The sequence below is a fragment of the Protopterus annectens genome, chromosome 17.part0, assembly GCF_019279795.1.
Source record: "Protopterus annectens isolate FY-2018-M chromosome 17.part0, PAN1.0, whole genome shotgun sequence".
Taxonomy (NCBI): Eukaryota; Metazoa; Chordata; order Ceratodontiformes; family Protopteridae; genus Protopterus; species Protopterus annectens.
The window spans coordinates 828,346,293-828,366,716 of NC_056751.1; the positions used below are offsets into that span (position 1 = coordinate 828,346,293).

Sequence of the window (20,424 nt, forward strand, 5' to 3'; positions counted from 1 at the left end):
CGTTGAGGGGAAGAATAACTGACACCTACGGCAGAAAGGGTCTTATCGTCCTGTTCACATCTGGCCAGTGTGCTTTTAGCTTTGGGCCAAAACGAGGAGGGCTCAATGGGGGCATTAAGAAAAGACAAAGGGTTCCGCAAAGTTGCAGAAGCGCATCCAGGCGTGTCGTCTCAAGACCACAGCTGAACCCACTGCTCTAGCTGCTCCTTCTGATGCATGAGATCAGTCGCATAGAGGAGTTAGATATAGATTCAATGGTGGCCAGCTGTCACGGACCTCAGACACGGCACCAGAGAGCTCAGAAACAAGATCTCTTTGAAGCCTGGTGAAATGTGCCATATAATTCAGGGACCTGATAGCAAAGGTCGCTGAAGCAAAGGTGCACTTCCCTATCCTGTCCAGGGCCCGGGACTCTTAGGCAGATGGACAGTCTGGCTTTCTTCTGCCAGACCCTTTTTTTGTTGCAGCCACCACCAAAGCATCCACAGGAAGACCTATGGACCAATGGGGATCTGAAGCAAGAGGGGGAACAAGATCTTATCTGGCCTCCGGGGAATAGCTTCAACGGTATCAGGAGCCTTCCAAGCACGCTGTACAATGAGCCGGACAAGTTAATCGGCAGGTGGAGTAACCCAGGAAGTAGGGGGCTGAGCGTGAAAGGCCAGCAGGAACACAGATTCCTCAGAGGTTGGATTAGAGGACTGTCAGTCACCTCTGTTTCAGGATTTCGAGGATATCACCAAAGCATACCTCAGAGGGTGACAGAGGGGATCCTTCCCCCTCATCGAAATCTGTCTTCCGTTAGGGCCTCCTCTGTGGAGTCCATGTGCTTCCTCTTGCACAAACTTTTCCAGTGGACCTCCTCAGCTGGAGAAGTTGAAGACAACGGAAAAGGGAATTCATGAGGGAATATGTCCTGAGGTCCTTGCACCCAGAGTCCACTAGATGCGACTTCTGGAACCAGTGTACCAGAGGAGGGCAAAGGTATAGACACAGTCTGTTATCGCCAACAGCAGCAAAATCCTTCATCAGTTGGAAGGCTGGTCCACCCGAATAGGTGTTTATGTCTAGGGCAGGGGTCACCCCTCCACTAAGTGGCTCAGCCTGCCGACCCGGAGTCCCTGGATGGCTGTGGAGCAGCAAGCTATGAGTGTCACAGCTGACATCCTGGGTAGCAGCAAAACTTTCCTTCCATGAAGGCAACTGTGGTTCCTTAGTGAGATCCATAAAGAGAACCGCAGAAGGGGAAGACTGTGCTATATCCATGGAACTTCAAAGGCAATGGAAGAGAATAAGAAGGGGTCTTTGGAGATGGGTGATCACCTCCCAAGGAAGGATAGTTCCTGAGGGGTGAGATACCTCTGGCCAAGAGTACCTGGTCCACAAGACGCAACATGTTCGGAAAGGTTTCTAGTGGACCTCACGGAGACTGAGGGAGAAAGGCCTGTCCACAGAAGAGGCAGACTCTGTGCCCTTCTCATCTAAGTGCACCACTGACAACGGTGCCAAGAAAGACTGGACGACAGCTGTCTGCACCGAAGTCATGGGTGCCGAGCTCATTGTCTGCACAGATGCAGGGATCAGTGCCGAAGTGGGAGTCTGTACCAAAGCTGGAACAGACAAAACTGGAGTCAACAATAAAGGCCTCTGTTTCGATGAAGATCTCTGAGCAGACGCGGTCAAGGTCTGCGCCGACTGAACAGTCTGTGCCGATACAGTGGTAATGGTCTGAACAGAGGAGCCCCTCCGTGCCCATTTATAGAAAGCTGCAGGAGAGGACTGAGATGAAGTCACTAATGGAGCCAAAGGCCTCTGTGCCCAAAGTCTAAGCACCAAAAGAACTGGGGCTGACAGATCTCTGGAGCCGAAAATTTAGCCTTTTTAGGTTTTGGTTAGTGAGAGTCCCCAGCCAGGGACGAAGGCAAGGATTTAGCCTTAGGAGAAACATCCAGTTTCTTATGGGCTTTAGGAGGTGCTGAGACCGCCGACCCAGAAATGGCCTTTGAAAGGGGAGATTTTAGAAGTCCCTTCTGTATCAGCTTGTTTTTCCTTTCCAATAAAGTTCTATTACAAAACTTCTCACAAATACAAGGTGATTCAACAGATAAATGGGAAGCTCCCAAACACAAAGTGTGCATCAGAAGTAGGCAGTTTGTGTCCACAATCAGAACACCGCTTAAACCCCGGACTACCTTTGTCTGCCTTGACAGCAAAATTAATAGAAAAGTACCAACAATGGTACAAGAGAGTACCTGAAGGTGAGAGAGAAGGGAAAAATATTACCAACGATGGTAAAGAGAATACTTTGCAGTAAAACTTAAGGAAAAAAACAGAAAAACCTGAGGAAATTATCAACGCTAGATGCGAGAGGGTATGAGAATAAAATATCAACTTTTCTGACAGAAAAGTAATTTGTAAAGCAATTAAACAATTGACTGTACGTAGCTCAAGAGAAGTAGCTTGACACGACCGGATGGCAAAGCGGCAAACGAAATCTGAGGTGAGAGTGGAATTGTGGGTAAGAGTTTAGCTTGAGTGTCTGAAGCGGACGCGAGCTTGGAATATGGCCGGCTCAGTTCAGAGCTCGGAACAGATACCCCATGCATAAGGAATGAACTAGGATTAACAAAATCAGATTCATTATTTCCAGGCTGTGACAATGTTGACGCCATAAGTTGTTTAGGTACCACTGAAGTTTCCTCATATGCAGTCTTGCATATGGAATTATTAGGATGCAGAAGGCCATGAACCCCAAGGCCTGCAGAATTGGTCTTGCAGACAACTGGGTTTTAGTGGCCACCTGTTTGAAGTAAGTCAGTCATTAACTGAATTTGTTTTTCTGGCGTAAGGTAGTTCATCTGGGCAGTTGTATTTAAGCTTGCACCCAGGAATGTAATTATTTGAGAGGGTACCAGTTGTGATTTCTTTCCGTTTATGGTGTACCCTAGACAAGTTAGAAGTATTTTTACAAACACCAGATGTTTTAGAAGTGTCCTTGTTTTCTGCCTGAATTAGACAACCGTCCAGGTAAGGATAAATTTGAATGTTTGTCTGCAAAATGCAATTACAGGTGCCAAGCACTTTGTGAAGACCCTGGGCGCAGTAGACAAGCCAAAGGGCAGTGCAGAGAACTGGTAATGCAAATAGCCAGCTTTGAAGCGGAGGTATCTTCTGCAAGATTCCATGATTAGGATATGCAGATAAGCCTCAAGTCTAGAGTTACCAACCAGGCATCCTTGCCTAGCATAGGCAGTAACTGTTGTAGAGTCAGCATCTTGAATTTTGGAATGTCCAGAAATGTATTTAGAATGGATAAGTCCAGAATTGGACGCCGTGATTTGTCTTTTCTGGGTACAAGAAAAAGTCTTGAATAAAAACCTTGTCCCTTTTCTGGTACTGGTTGAATAGCCACCATATTCATAAGGAACATAAATTGTTTCTGGGCCTCTGCCCACTGATTTGGAGGCAGATCTGGCCATATGTTTGGGATTGGCAACGTGTGGAAATTAAATCTGTAACCCTGGGATACTATATTTAAAACAGACTTGTCCTGGGTAATTAGTTGCCAGTTTCGTGCATAAAGTGCCAGTTTTCCCCCCAAAGGGGCAGTGCTTGGTGATTGCAGTCGAAAGTCAGAGACTTTACTGCAGGAAGGTGCCTTGTTACTTCCAGATTTTGAGGTGGAGGCACCCTATTGCTTTATTCTATAAGTTCCTTGTGACTATAACCTTGAGCCTTTGGAATGTCTGGGTTTGACCTGGGCGGCTCTGGTGGGTACTGGAAAGGACCAGTTCTTAGTAGGCCAGTGCCTACTGAACCTGGGTGGCTGCACTTGTAGGAAATCTTTTACAGTTTGCATAGATTTAGCTTTATCTTCCATCTTTTTCAAAACTTCTACCTTATTACCAAATACTGTCCTGTTGTAAAGGAGCATCCAACAATTTTGCTTTAACATGATCAGGCAGATTTTGCTCCTTGAGCCAAGCATGCCTTCTCATCACAGATCCAGTTACAGCGGCCCTGCAAGAGGCCTCCAAGGAATCAAAACCACATTGCAAAGTATGCTTTCCAACTTGTTCAGGTGAATGCAATAAATCCTGCAACTCTATTTTCCACACAGTCAGAAATAATCCTTTTCTGTTTAAGTAAGCACATGACATGCTGCTGATATTTATGCATATTAAATTGACAATTTAAAGCCCTGACTGCCAAGGTTGTAGACGTGTAAACCTTCTTACCCCATCTATCCACCGCCCTGGAGTCTCTATCAGAAGGGGTAGGATTTTTAGCAGTAGAAGACTTAATGCCCTTGGGACCCTGAGAAATGGTTTCAGGGTCAGCAGTAGGGTTTTTAAAGAGGACTTTGTAGGAAGCAAAAACCATGTAATATCTGTCTGGCTTACTAGGAGCCGGAGGCAGGGAATCAGGAGCCATGCTGGATTCTGAGAAATCAACAATGTCTAGAACAGGAGGTATAGCCAAGGCCTATGCTGAGAAAGGAGGAAATCCCTAAGCCTCTTTTTAGATTCTGAGAAATCCTGACTTTCGCAGTGAAACTGTTCCCTTAGGGTATGCAAAATTTCTCCCAAAGAAAAATCCTCAGGAGGAGAAGCAGAAGGGATGGAATCTTTTGCATCTGAGTCCTCATAAGGTGGAATAGATAAATTCCTGCTCAGAAGAGGAATCAGAAGAAATGGAAACCTGATCTGATGATTCATAGTCAGTGCCTTGCCTAGGACTCTTAGCAGGAGGGGGATGGGTACCCCTGATCCAGATAATTAAATCCTCAGCTATTTTGTTTTTTAGGCATAAGGGCCAGTGCACGTGGCCCAAGTGTCTTTTTTAGACATGGATGTTAAATTTGCCCTTAGTTTTGAAGATGGTGTCGGTTTAATATACAAATCTTTAGGCCTGAAAACACCCTCAGAAGTCTGTGCCTGCTCAGCAGCTCCGGACCCATCCAAGGTAGAGACATCCGTGGGTTCAATACTTACCAGTGAACTGGCGATTGGCTTAAAAGAAGCTTTGTTGATTTTGGACCTAGACTGTCTTTCTTTGCATTTTTTTAGGTATTCTGGTAGTCTGATTGCTAACAAAGACATTTCTGGATAGTTCAATCTTGAGCCAAAATATTTTGATGCAAAAATATACCGACGCTTAGTGCGTTGATTAAATTTAGCACAAAACCGACAGCAAGGCACGTTGTGGTCAGGGCCTAGGCAAGGAATACAGTACAAATGAAAATTCTTATGAGGCATTTGCTTCCCATAAGTAATGCAATTATTAACTTTTACTGATATCGGTAAGGAGCAAGAAAAAAGTTTCCCCAATGGGGTACTTAGCTTTAGGTTTAAGACTTCGGTTCTGAAACTCAAACGAAAATTTCAGGAGTCTGCCGATCGGCACTTGCAAACTGCTTCTGCTTCGGGCACCGCGCAGCAAGAAAAACTGATGAAACTGGCGTCTTCTGCATGTTTTATACTCGTGACGACCTGACATGGTAGAAAGGACAGCAACCAATGTAGGACCCAAGACTTAATCAGGCCAACTGAGGGCAACCTGCCAGCAGATTACCCAAATGTAATGACTGCAACAGTGAAACACTAAGATCATCACGGATGATATGCAAGTGAGCTTTGTGTTCTTGTCATGTGCCTTGGACTGTCCTTCCTACAGAATGCCCCCCCACCCTATCTGGGAGGCATCCGTGGTCACAGTAGCAATGTGTTGGAGAGGAATGAATGGTCTCCCTATCGTTAGTTGATTGGCCTGGATCCACCAACAAAGGTTCTTTTTGCAAGACTTATTAAAATGGGATGAGAGAGGCATTTGCTGAAGACACCACTGGGAAAAGATTAGCCACTGTAGAATTCATATGTAGTCTGGCTAATGGAACTAGTTATAGTAGAGGACATGGCTCCCAGTAGTTTGAGCACGGCCTTCGTTTTGACCTTGTGTTGGGGAAGCAGGCTGTATATTTGTCTTACATTCTGCACTCTGTCTGAAGGAAGGCGAGCCACCATTGCGACTATTTATGCGCCTATAAAAAAAAAAGACACATATTGAGAGGGTGACAAGACAGACTTTTCCCCAATTTATAGTGATGCCTAGCTGAGTACGGACATGGATGATAGAATCCCTGGCTTGTAGAAGTAGGTGCCTGGTGGGGACAGTCAGGAGCCAATCATCCAGGTACGGAAACACTGAATCCAAGACGTCTCAAGTGAGCCATTACTACTGCCATGCATCTGAAAGTACAGTTGTATACCTACTATAAATGTAGATGTTAGAGTGTATTCACTGTTGCAGTCATTACACTTGGGTTATCCTGCTGGCAGGCTACCTGCAGTCGGCCTGAATTCCAAAGTCTTGGTCCGGCATCGGTTGCTGTCGCCTCTTCCCTGACGTCAGTGCGCCAGATGCATACGAGATGCAGCCAACGCCATTTTCTTCAGTTTTTCTTGCCCCAGATGTCAGGTGGCCCCAAGAAGGTAGGCAATACATATTGCTTATAAAAACATACACTAAAATAAAAATACCTTCATCTACAAGCAAATACACTACATAGGTTGTATAGGACAGAGAAGTATAGACAAGTCCAAGCAAAGAAAGGGGATGGAGGGAGGGTAACCTGGACTGCAACAGTGAATACACTAACATCTACATTTATGGTAGGTACACAACAGTACTATGTTCATAGTGTTTCACTGTTGCAGTCATTACACTTTGGTTGAATCCCAAAGCTCAGGTAGGGCCGGCTGGGTCTAAATGGGATTCGGAGAGGCTATGAGGCCCTGCAGAACTGCAGTGGCAAAACCTACTCTGGATTTACAGTAAATAGGTAAGTGATGATGCTTGGTAAAAGTGTGAACTGAACTCCAAGTTGCAGCCTCCAAAATTTCCTTGGTTGGTACTCCTCTGAGAAAGGCTGCTGAAGTGGCTGCTGCCCTGGTCGTATGTGGTCTAATATTCTTAGGCACTGATTTGCCATGCTGTGCATAGCAGAAACGAGTGCAGTGTCCTATCCATTTTGAAATAGTCTGCTTTGAAATAGCCTTTCCTTGTGATCCTGCAGCATATGCTACAAACAGTTGCTCAGTTTTTCTGAAAACTTTTGTTTTGTCCAAGTAGAAGCGTAGCTGCCTGTGTATGTCCAAAGAGTGCAGAACTCTCACCTTTATTCTGGGGATTTGGATAAAATGTTGGCAAATGAATGGTTTGGTTACGAGCCACACTAGATACTACCATTGGCATAAATGTTGTGTTTGTCCTTAGGGAAACCCTGTCAGGATGAAAAATGATAAAAGGTTCAACTGCCATTAATGCCTGTAGCTCAGACTCTTCTTGCTGAAGTTATTGCTAGCAGCAGAGCAGTTTTCCATAAGAATTTTATCTCAGCTGTATTGGCTGGCTAAAAAGGAGGCAGTGTGAGCTTTTCCAAGACACAGTTGAGGTCCCACGTAGGTATGAGTGCTCTCCTTGGGGGTCTTATGTTTTTTGCCCCTCTGAGGTACTGTCTTAGCAGTGGATGTGAGAAAATCGGAGGTTCCGTATTGTAATGAGCTGAAATGGCAGAAGAATGGATTTTAATTGATGAGGATAGGCCTTTGTCCAGCATCTTAGTTAGGTATTGTAAAATCTGAGGAATATTTGGAACAAGTGGTTCAAGTCCTTGTGCCTGGTTCCAAGCACAGAATCTCTTCCACTTTTCTGTATAAGATTTCCTGGTGCTGGGCCTCCTGGCTTCCAAAATGACATCCATTACAGCTTTAGAGAGGTGTGTTCTGAGTGGCTATATTTGCCATGCAGCCAGATTTAAGGTTCTGAGTTGGCTGTGCAGGATCTGATTGTTTTGTCAGAAAATGAGGAATTTGAGGTAAAGTCCAGGCTGGGCCTTGAGACAAGCTCTTTAGGATTGGGTACCAGTGCTGGCGTGGCCAGTCTGGGGCAATCAGAATAATTTTTGGTTTGTCTGACTTTTAGGAGTACCTTGGGGAGGAGAGGCAGTGGTGGAAAGGCATAAACTGTTAGGGTTTTCCAGCTGAATGATGGAGCATCCACCTTCCATGCTTGTGAGTGACAAGTCCTTGTGCAGAATCTGTAGTTGGCAGTTGTGAGGGCAGGCAAAAAGATCTATGTCTGGGCATCCCCATTTCCTCATTTCCTTGTTATGCTGAAGACCTGTGGATCTAGTTTCCACTCATGAGGGTCCATGAGGTTTCTACTTTGTTCGTCTGCCAGAGTATTTTTCTTTCCTGGCAGGAATTGTGCCTGCAGATGTACTTGATAGGTCAGTGCTGTGTTCCACAAAGTTATGGCTTGCCTGCAGAGGGGGTAGGAATGTGTGCCTTCTTGTTTATGTACCACATAACTGTAGTATTGTCTGTCCTTAGCAATAGTTGTCCTGGATGTAGTATATCCTTGAAGGCTGTCAGAGCATTCTGTACAGCTAGCATCTCTTTGATTGATATGAAGATGCATTTGGTCTGCAGGCCATGTGCCCTGAATACATTTTCCTGCCATGTGTGCCCCCCAGGCATAATCCGATGCACCTGTTAGTGTCTCCCTGGCTCTGGGTAAAGTGAAAGGCTGTCCCTTGTTGTGGTGACTGGATAGTGCCCACCATCGAAACTCCTGTTGCAGGCAGGGGATAAGTTATTGTTTCCAGGCTGTGGCAATGTAGAGTCCAAACACTTTTTAGATACCATTGTAGCTTCCTCATTTGCAGTCTTGCATATGGAATTAGCAGGATGCAGGATGCCATGAAGTCCAAAGCCTGCAGAATTTTTCTTGCAGGTAACTTGGTTTTTGTTGCCATCATTTGAAAGTAATGAGTCAGTTGCCTTTGCTTGCCTGGCGTGAGATAAGCCATCTGGGCAGTTGTATTTAAGCTTGCACCCAGAAATACCTCTTGAGGGGGCACTAGTTTTGATTTATTTTCGTTTACTGTGTACCCTAGGCAAATTAGTAATTTTACAAACGCCAGATGCTTTTAGTAGAATGTCCTTACTCTCTGCTTGAATAAGGCAGTTGTCCAAGTAGGGATATATTTAAATTCCTTTTTGTCTGCAAAATGCAACTACTGGTGCCAGGCATTTTGTGAAAACCCTGGGCGCAGTAGATAAGCCAAACGGCAGTGCAAAGTATTGGCAATGCATTGAGCCAGCTATGAATCTGAGGTACCTTCTGCAAGATTGTCTGATTGGGACATGCAGGTATGCCTCTGAGGTCCAAAGTAACTAGCCAAGCCTTCTTGCCCAGCATGGGTAGAAGTCGCTGCTGTGTCAACATTTTGAAATGTCCAGGAAAGTATTTAGAATAGACAGGTCCAGTATTGGTCTCCATGCTTTGTCCTTTCTGGGAACCAAGAAAAGTCTTGAGTAAAATCCTTTCCCCTGCTCTTGCTGTGGTACTTAATAGCCCTCATGTCCATGAGAGCAGAAATTTGTTTTTGTGCCTCTGCCCATTGATTGTGTGGCAGGTCTGGCATACCTTTTGACCTTGGTAGGGTGTGAAAGTGGAACCTGTAACCCTGAGAAACAATATTCAGAGCCCATTTGTCCGGGGTGATCATGTGCCAGTTTTGTGAGAAGAGTGCTAGTTTTCCCCCTAAGGGTGCGGCCAAGAGGTAAGTGTTTGGTATTTGTAGAGGAAAGTCATTGGGACTGTTTCCTATAAGGTTGCAATTTGTCTTCTCCGCCTTTGTGGGCTGAAGCACCCAGTTTAAGTCTGTATGAGCCTTGGGGCTGAGATCTGCCTCTTGGGTGTCTATCTGCCTCTGTGGCCTGACACTGGAAAGGACCAATTTTTAGACTACCAGTTCCTGCTAAATCTAGGTGGCTAAACCTGTAAGCAATCCTTTACTGTCTGCATTGATTTTGCTTTATCCTCCATTTTCTTGAACACCTCATCTGCCTCAACACCAAACAAAGTATCATGCTGTAATGGAGCATCCAATAATTTTGCTTTAACATGATCAGGTAAACTCTGTTCTTTTAACCAAGCATGCCTTCAAATGACAGAACCTGTAACTGCGGCTCTGCAAGATGCCTCTAATGAATCAAAACCACATTGCAAAGTATGCTTTCCCACTTTTTCAGCTGCATGCAATAAATCCTGCATTTCCTTGTTTTCAGAACATTCAGAGCTTGTAAGCATTTTCTGTTTTAGCAAAGACATTAAGTATTGTTGATATTTAAGCATGTGAAACTGGCAGTTTAAAGCCCTTACAGCTAAAGTAGCAGAGGTGTAAACTTACTTCCCCCATCTGTCCAGTGCTCTAGAATCCCTATCAGAGGTTGAGTTTTTTGCAGTGGAAGCCTTGACCCCTTTGGGACCCTGAGAAATAGTTTCTGGATCAGCAACAGGGTTTTTACAAAGAAATTTATGAGAATCTGGAACCCTGTAGTACCTATCTGGCTTAACTGGTGCAGGGGGTAAAGAATCAGGAGTCAAACTGGATTCAGAAAAATCATCAACAACAATATCTAGTACAGGGGGATATCAAGAGGCCTGTGCTGAGGCAATAAAAGAGTCTCTGAGCCTTTCTTGGATTCTGAGTTATCCTGGCTCTCCCAATGGAAATGTTCCCTCATGGTGTGCAGTTTCCCCAAAAAAGTAGTCCTCAGGAGGACAGGCTGAAGGGATAGATTCTTCAGCATCAGAGTCCTCATAAGGAGGAAGAGAATATCCCTGTTGTGAAGAGGAATCAGAAAAAATAGAAACCTGGTCAGGAGTTATAATCAGTGTCTTGCCTAGGCCTTTTATCAGGAGGGGGATGGGAACCCCTGATCAAAGTAATTAGGTCTTCGGTCATTTTGAGCATCTGTTTCTTTGGCATGGATGACTGTCCAGGAGAATGCTGTACTTGTTTGTCTTTAAAGGTGTTTTTAGACTGCCTTGGCTGCTGAAGTGGTCTTGATAGTAAGCTGTGTAGGTCTGAAAACACCCTCTGAAGCAGATGCCTGCTCAGCGGCTCCAGACCCATCTGAGGGAATTGTTTCCATAGGCCCAATACCTTGAGTTTCCAGAGGCCTAGCTGTCTCCACGTGGGAGTCGGATGCGGCCTGTGGCTCTGAGGTAGCGGCTGCGAAAATGCCTCACTGAAAACCAGAGAACCGGCGACTGGCCTAGAAGAGGCTTCGTCGGTTTGGGACCTCGGATGCCTGTCTTTCTTTGTCCTTGCGTTTTATGTACTCCGGTCGTCGGATGTTCCAACGGCATTATGTAGTTAAACCTTCGGCCAAAGTAATGTAAAGCAAAATCAAACCGCTCAAAAGTACGTTGGTTGAATCTAGCACAAAAGTGACAACTAGCAACATCGTGGTCAGGGCCTAGGCAAGGAATACAGTAAGAATGAAAATCCTTATGAAGTATTTGCTTCCCACAAGAAATACAATTGTTAACTTTTACTGACATCGGTCTGGAGCAAGAAAAAGTTTCCCCAACGGGGTACTTAGCTTTATTGAAGACTTCAGATCTGAAATTCAATTTCAAAAATCTCAGGAGTCGGCCAACCGGCACTTGCCAACTGCTTTTGCTTCGGGCACCATGCGGCAAGAAAGACTGAAGAAAATGACGTCTGCTGCAATTTATATACCCCTGGCGCACTGACGTCAGGGAAGAGGCGACCGCAACAGATGCCGGACCAGGACTTTGGAATTCAGGCAGACTGCGGGTAAGCCTGCCAGCAGGATAACCCAAGTGTAATGACTGCAACAGTGAAACACGATGAACATCACCCTGGGGGCTGTGGTGAGACCAAAAAGCAGAGCACAAAATTGATAACGACTGGTTCCAGCCAGAAGTGTAAATGGACTCCTTGATCCTCTGTCCATTTTTATGTGGTAGTACACATCTTGGAGGTCTATGGAGCACATCTAATTGTCTTTCCCCAACAGTGGGAGGATAGACTGCAGTGTTACCATTCAAAACTTGGATTTCTTCACGGATTCGTTTAACTTGCTGAGATCCAAGATGGGCCTCCAGTCTCCCGTTTGTTTTGGCACTAAAGATTCTAGAGTATGTTCCGAATCCTATCTGGTCAGCGGGGACAGTCTGGATGACACGTCTGAAATAACTTTTGGACTTCTATAGTTGCTTGATCCCTGTGATTTGGTGGAACATCTGGGATTCTCTTGGTTAGATGACATGGAAAAGAGAAGGGTATGGAGTTATCCTCTGGAAATTATCCTTTGTACCCACTTGTCTTGTGTGATGTTGTGCCAGGCTACTGGGTACAAAGATCAGTGACACCCGACTGGCTCCAGAGAAGTGCAGCCAGGCCTCACTTCAGGAGCGCTGATAAGGACATCCACAAAAGGAATCAGTCACCCTGGTTTTGTAAACCCCCCTCCCCCAACTCTAGGGTGGCGTCTACCAATATTTCCTCCTCCTCTGCCTCTGGAGAAGGAATCACCTAGTGCCGTCTGAGAAAAATCTCAGATTTCTTTAACCACATTTTTCCCCCCTTTCTGACCTTTAGAGTATGGTCTAGAAGGGATGGAAAAACATACTCCCACAGCAGGGAGCATCTTTCTTTCCTTCCTGTTCGCATCTGGTGAGTGTCTTACCTTTCTTCCAAACAGAGGAACCATGAAAGGGGGCTCTGGCAAATGTAGATTTGAAGGGCTCCGCAAAGTTACAAAAGCGCATCCAGGAGTGTCTTTCTAATGGAAACTCCTGAACCTGCTGCCCTGCACACTCCATCTGCTGCGTAAGATATCAGTCTCATGGAGGAGTTAATAGAATTTAAGGTGGACAACTGAGCAATAACCCTCTCAGGGACTCTTCAGTTAAAGGAGCTTGGAGAGCATCTTCCAGCTCTTTTTGGAAATCTCTTTGAAGCCTAGTGAAATGGGTGAGATAATCCAGCCATCTGTGTAAAAGCCGCTGAAGAAAAAATACGCTTCCCAAATCTGTCAATCGTTAGAGACTTTGTTCGATGGGTGGACAGATGATGTGTCTGCTAGTCTTCATTGTGGCTGCTGCCACCACCATGGCATCTACAGGCATATCTTTGGTCAGAATAGTTTTCCATAGTAGCTGAAAGGAATTTGTTCAGCTTTCTAGGGACTGGTTCCACAGTGTCAGGAGTTTCCCACACCTTTCGACTCACCAAATCTAACAGCTCATCGAAAGGTGGAGACGCCCAAGAGGCTGAAGGTTGAGACCCAAAAACCTTCAGGTACACTGACTTATCAGAAGGGGTGACTGTGGGCCAACCGCCTCTGTTTCAGGATCTCTAGGATATCTACGAAGGAGATATCAGACGACGACCTAAGGGACCCTTCTGACTCCTCTAGGTCAGTGACAGGTGGACTCATCAGGGGAGTCTACATGCTTCCTCTTGCAAGTTTTCTTCTGAGGAGGCTCCTCAAAAGGGTATTCTGGGGAGGCCCTCAGAAGACTGGGGGCCACCCAAGGGGGGCTCTGAGGCTGCAGGTCTCTGCTGTCATGAGAGATAGTGCTGAGACGGAGGTCGGGGCTTGAGGGGGAAAGATCAGTACCCTTGTGTACAGCTGAAGATCGACAGCATGCTCATCATCTTGAAGGCAGATCCCCCCGGCTGTGAGGACACCATCGGTTCCGAAGAAGCGGAAGTAGCCTTAGACTCTGCAGCGATCGGCTCCGAGATGTAGGATCGGAGCTCAACGAACCGACACACCAAGAGGTAGGCTCAGAACAGAAGTTCAGGTCCAAGCATCCCCATGGGGCCCAACTGGTGAGCTTCGGCTCCTAGACACCAGGGACAGCACCAAAGGTGTCAAAGTGGAACAAGACTGAGTAAACCACTTGGGGTGCTGGAACAGACTATTCCACAACAAAAGGCACAGATAGATCTGGCTCCGAAATACCAGCATGACTCAGAGGAACAGAAGCAGGTAACATGGCCTTAAAAGGAGCCAGAACAAATTGGGTCAAAGCCAAAAATTTTGCTAGCGCAGACTCCAAAAGTCTATGCACTACCCTCTTAACATCCTCATCAGAGAGACTCCTAGAGGAACTGGGAGACAAGGTAGGGGATAGAGATCTCTGCAAAATTGGAGATTAAAGAGTCGGGGATACTGATAGTAAGTCTGTTGACCAGCTCAGAAGTATGGATTCAGCTATAGGCTCTGAAAAACTTGGGGCCGAAACTGGAAGGTTTATATAAACCTCAACCGGCTCCGAAGGCAGAGGAGTCGAAGAGGTAGAAGGTTTGACAACTTTGGCAACTTTCTCAGAAGGTCCCGATTGGTCAGTTAGTGTCGGAGACTGTCTTTTTACCAACTTAACCTTCTCTTTTTTTGAAGGAGACCTGGAGTGAAGAGGAAGAACTAGCTAAATCCTCCTCAAAAGAAGGTTTAAGGAGACCTTTCAAAATAAGATTGTTCTTACTTTCCTGGAGAACCCAGGAACTAAAAGAATGGCAAAAGGTTAAGAGTCTCCTGTAGATGTATGGCTCCCAAATAAATACTATGCCCATCAGGGATATTTTTTGTGAAAATTTATGACATTTGTTAAAACCCGAACGTTTATGGTCTTTAGATTCCTCAGACATAACTACCACAACAGACCAATTGTAGACAGCAAAAAACGACAGAGGACAAGGTCCTCTAACTTATACGGACCTAGCCCTGAACAGAGAGGTAGACGAGACAGAGAAGAAAACAGTAAAGCAAAAGTAGGTCCTAACTAAAACGGACCTATGCCTGAAAAAGATTAATAACCAGAACAAAGGCGAAGGGACACCACTAAAAAAAGCCTGTGTAAGCAACAGCCAACAATTATCAACAATTAATAAAACTTCAGAAGAAAACACTACTAGCAAGTTAACAGTACAGTATTAATAATAAACCAAGTTTACAGTAAAAAAATATTCTAACTTAGCCACAGCCAAGAAATAGAACACTTCTGAACTCCTAAAGCGGCAAATGAGACCTGGGGATTGTTAGTGCATTATGGGATACCTACCTTGCCACAAGCCAACTTAAAGACTTCAAGCTTTGTAATTGGCAGAGTCTGAGCAGAGATCAGCTCAGAACCCATGTGCAAGAATGAAGGCGAGATAGGACTACAGATCATTGGTTACTTTCAAAGGATTCCACAAGGTGATATTAAAGTTCCTACCAGGCTGAAGTCAGAAAGCAGATGTGCCTTACTTTTGTCAAACTAAGTTTATTTCAAGTTGGCTACAGTTTGTGCGCAACTGTAAAGCCAGTCAGGAGCAAACTATTTGCCAGTTGAAATACTGTTTACATGACACCACTGTGCTCAACTCCAGTTCAACACCTCTATTCCATTTCACAGTAAGAAACTGCCCCAAAGTTTGGCTTCACAGTTAAGCTAAAAATAACCAAGTGAAAATCTTTACTAACAAAGCATTTGGACAGCAAGATATCTTTATTCTACTTACAGCAGGCACATCTCTATCCACAACGGTCTTGAAAATCTCTATCCACTCAGTGAGATTCTGTTGCGTTATCAACTCTAGTGGCAATGTATACTGCAATAAAAAAAATGTTCAAAATCAAGTCAAAAGAAAAAACTGTACAGTGCAAATATCCATTCCTAAACATGCCCCTTCCCTACCAGGATAGCTGTGCAAGAACTTACCATAAAAATTGATGACTACCCGTTCTGTTGCAGTATTCTTTACATGAGGGAGTTGCCAGCTCAGGCAACCTGAAATAGGCAAGTATACAAGTCTTACTACTGTAGGGTGCGGGGTATGTCTCATGTAGGCAGCTATCGGATGTAGGTCATAAGTGACGTAAGAGTACACCATCCTCAGAACTGAAGCCCCAGGTGGAGTGTGTCCAAGGAAGAGTCAGTACATCCAAGAACCATAGGAAGTGGGGAAGGAGGGTGGGACAGAATAAGAGAGCATCTATCATTATGTTAAGTTCTTGCACAACTATTTCATGTCTTTCCATTCATCTGCTGTAGTATTCTTTACATGAGGGAGAATACCAAAGCTCATGCAGAGAGGGAGGTGGAGTTAACTGAAGAATTTTTCAGAAATCATGGATGGCTCTGACAAACCCGGTCCAGGATTTAGAAATGGAATCCAGCTTATGTTTGTTAAAGGTGTGGACAGAGATCCCTGGCAACTGCTTCTAGGAGAGAGATGGTGACTAGTCGCTTGAGGGCAACAGGACGACACTACTCTGGTACAATGAGCTTTGATAAAACAGGGAGGGTTTTTTCCAGTGTAGGCATGGCAATAAAAAGTTGTGTCTTACCATAACATTACATCTGCGCTGATCTTCGTTCCATACTGATGGGTCATCGGTTCCATTCTCTGAACCGAGCCGGCCTTATACAAAAGCTCACGTCAGTCAAAAACTGTCAAGCCAAGATCCTACCCACAATGCTCTGCTCCCTGTTAACCTCAGATCAAATTTGCAAGTTGACAAAAGTAGAGGCCATCTCGGATCATAACAGACCTACAAGAAAGGAAAAAGGAGCATATGAAATCCACCAGGAACCTCCAGACGGGGACGGAGGATGGGGAGTAATGAATTAAGTTACACCCAGATGGAACGTTATGGTAAGACAACTTCTTTATCTGATGTTCATCTTAGTTCATTCCTTACTGATGGGACAGTCGCTAGCTACCTGTATCCCTGGGGCAGCCCTCATGGAAGGACATTCCTGAGCACCATGGAACCAAAAGAAGCTCTGCCTCTGGAGGCCAAATCCAATTTGTAATGAAGGATAAAGGTACTGGGGTTGGCCCAAGTTGCAGCTGAGCAAATGTCATTGAGGGAAGCCCTAGCATGGAAAGCTGCTGAAGTTGCCATTCACCATATAGAATGGGCTTTCACTTTGTGAGGCAAGGTGATGTTGTTCTTGTTGTAGATGAAGGGAATGCAATTTCAAGCATGACTAATGCAACTTTAGAAACAAAATGACCTAATCTTGGTCCAGAAATAGTTTGATTTACAGGTAGGTTTTGTTCTGTCCAAATAAACAGATTTGACTGAACATAGAGTGCAGGCAATACTCTCCCTTGTTAGAATGATTAGGAAAAATTACTGGGAGGTCAATAGACTGGTTTGATAGACCGCTCTGACACCACTTTAAGTAAAAAGGAAGAATTCATTCAGTGAGACTATCCTTATGGAAAATAATGCAGGGACGCTTGATGCACAAGGCTTGAAGTTCTGACAGACGTCTGGCCGATGTGATAGCAACCAGAAAAAGTTCTCCAAGAGGTACTTTAAATCACATGAAGATGCAGGTTCAAAGGGGGGGGGGGTGATGTTAAGGCTTGCAGAACCAAAGCAAAGTCCCAAGGTTGTGCTGGTTCTCTAAAGGGAGATTTTAGGTGAAAAACTCCCTTCAACAGTCTTAGAGTCTGTGTGGCATGAGTTAAGAGTCCTGGAAGTCAATTTAGACATTAGAAATGGCAACTAAATTAACACAAGCAGAGGCTGATACCCCAGATTAAAAGATCTTATAAGTAATCCAATACCACGAGAACTGAGGCTGACAAGGGGTTTAGTTTGTTCGCTGCCCATAATGTAAATCTTTTCCATTTGCTGAGATAGGTTAGCCTGGTGGAGGATTTTTTGAGATGAAATAAGAATATTGCGCACCAGGGAGGGGAGGTTACCCTGCCTGGCAATCACTGGAAGTGGAGAAATCAAGCTGTCAGCTTCAGGTTTGTTAGATTTGGGTGTGTCAGACCTTGCGGAAGGGAGATCAACGTTAGAGTTGGATTGAGAATCCATAGTCGATCTAGCAGGGGAGGCCAGAGGAAGGAACCAAACTTGTTGAGGCCAGTATGCAGCAAAGAGGATTACTTTGCTCTTGAACTACCGTGCTTTCTTCAAAAATTGGGAAGTGAGGGGTAGAGGAAGGTAAGCATAAAGCAGACCAGAGGTCCAAGCGTGGACTAGAGCTTCTCTCAGTAACTGTCCCCGAGGGGGGGGAATCATGGAAAAGTAGAGGCTGCACTTGCAGTTGACTGGGAAGGAGAATAGATCGCAGGGAGGCTGGCCCCAGCAGTTGAAAAGTTTTGCCGCTATCACAGGATTGAGGGACCACTCGAGGTTGTAGAATGCACCTGCTCAATTTGTCCGCCATCACATTGGAGCTCTTGGGAATGTGCGTTGCAATTAGAAAGCAGTTGGAAGCTATTGCCCACTGCCATATTCTCAAGGCCTCTCGGCATAACGGGCAAGATCTGGTGCCCCCCCTTGCTTGTTGATGTACTAGACTACATGTCTGACTGGACTGCAATAGTCCCTGACGGAAGGACCGAGTGGAATGCTTGCAATGCTAATACCAGCTCCCTTAGAGGCAGGACATTGATATGCAAGTCCTCAGTCTCCTGGTGAGGAGATAGATCTCTCACCTGACACCCCCCCCTCCCCCCCCATCAGGGAGGCATCAGTGGTCACAGTGGCTTTTGGCTGATGGGGCAAGACCATTGTTTGGGATTTTGAGACATCCACCAGAGCAAATCTTGCTTGCATCTGAGTTGCACTTATCTGAAAGGACAAAGGATGTTGCAGAGGGTACCACTGGGTGAGACGCAGCCACTGAAGTCTCATGTGGAACCTGGCCAGAGGAACAATGCTGAGAGTGTCTGCCATTGACCCAGAGAACTGGAGTATGGACCGGGCAGAAGATTTGTGGTGACAGATTAGCAGATGAACCTGTTGTCTTATTCTTTGAAGTCTGTGATCCGGAAGAGATGCTGTGCAATTCCTAGTCTCCAACAGAAATCTGATGAATTCTAAAGATTGTTCCGGACTAGTGTTGGACTTCTACCAGTTTATAGCGATGCCCACTCGCTGAGCTGCGAGCATTGTGCAATCTAGGGCTTCTACCAGTAGACGCTTGGTGGGGGGGGGGGGGCGATAAGGAGCCAGTCTAGGTATCGAAATGCCTGGAATCCTTGAAGTTGCAGGGGAGTGATAAGGTCGCTATGAGAGGCTACATTGGCACGCACCTCATCAGAAACAGCTCCTGCCAAGGTTTCAGAGAGCTGGTTGATAAGGTCCCACTGGAGCCTCAGTGTGCCAACTAGTTCAAGGACCTTACAGCGAAGGTCGATGAAGCACACACGCTTCCAGAGTCTACTGCCCGCAACTCCTTGTTGGGTGAACGGACAGTCTGGCTCGCTGCTGCCAAGTATTTTTTGGTTGCAGCCGCCACCACGGCATTTACTGGAAGAACTTTGGACAAATGAGGATGTTCAGCAGGGGGAGATAAAATTTTTTCAGGCCGCCGAGGTATAGCTTCCAGTGTCAGGAGCCCTCCATCCATGCTGGACGATGAGATGGACAAGCTCAACTGGTGGGGTAACCCAGGAGGTAGTGGGCCAAGCACGAAAGGCTTGCAGGAACACAAATTCTTCTGAGGAATGGTTGGAGGACTTCCAGTCGCCCCTGTCTTAGGATCGCGAGGATGTCACCAAGGGACACCTCAGGTGGGGGACCCTTCCCCATTACAGTCCATATCTTTGGTTAGAGACTCCCCAGTGGAGTCTGTGCTTCGTCTTGCACGAAGCCTTGCAAGGGACTTCCTCAGTGGGGAGCTCTGGGGAAGATTGCAAGGAGGGGATCTCCTGAGGGGGAGAAACCTGAGGCCCTTGTGCCCAGGGTCTGGTAATTCTGGCTTGCGACAGTTGCAGCAAAGTGGGGGGCAAAGACTTCAAGGATGTTTTGCCAGCAGAGGCAAGTGCCCTCTCCATGGCCAGGAAGGCCGAACCGCCCAAAAGAGGGATGGGAGCCCAGAACAGAGCACGACAACCTCGGAACCGGGGTCACACCACTCCAATAAGGCGACCCCCACACCAGGAGTCTCAAGAGGACTGTGTAACGTGAGGGGAGGAAGATTCCTGGAGGGTGCCATTGAAAAGATTGGCGACCCAAGAATGTCTACCCCCACGGCAGGGTCCGGTGCCCGGTGCATCGAAGGCCACAAGGATGACTCCTGCTCCAAAGTGAGGTCCACTGTGTGTCGAAGGAAGGAGCTTTGATACTTCCCTGAAGTCTGAGTGTAAGGAGTCTGTGGAGAAATATGGTGACCAGCAAGAGGGAGCGCAGCTTTACATGGGTGAGAGTCCCCTGGCCAGAAGCAACTGAACAAGGCGCAACACATCCTGTTTTGAGAGGGTCCTGGTTGACCTCAGCGAGACCTGGAGATTCTGGCCTATCTAAAGGGGCTGTACTGACTTCCCACAAACGGATCAAAAGAGAAGTACTTGCGAGTTTGTGTGGTGCAGAGCCCAGAACAGAGGGTGCCTGCATCAAGGAGAATGGTGCAGAGGGTATCTGTGCCGACAAAGGCAGCGCCATACGCGAAGGTGTCTGCACTGTGAAGGGTGGTGTGGCAAATATCTGCACCACATTATGAATACAGTGCCAAAGGTGCCTGCACCAATAATGCCGAAGGTGCCTGCATCAGTAACAGTGCCATGACTGC

The 20,424-nt window shown here is 46.0% G+C and overlaps 1 protein-coding gene across 1 annotated transcript in view; it reads right to left on the reverse strand.

Annotated features, from left to right (window-relative positions):
* The window catches only part of IPO7 (importin 7), a 2,167,557-nt gene that overhangs the window by 1,693,519 nt on the left and 453,614 nt on the right, over positions 1–20,424 (reverse strand). Inside the window, exon 7 of the mRNA XM_044059282.1 lies at positions 15,398–15,487. Within this exon, the coding sequence (XP_043915217.1) occupies positions 15,398–15,487 (90 nt within the window). The remainder of the gene's footprint in view (positions 1–15,397; positions 15,488–20,424) is intronic.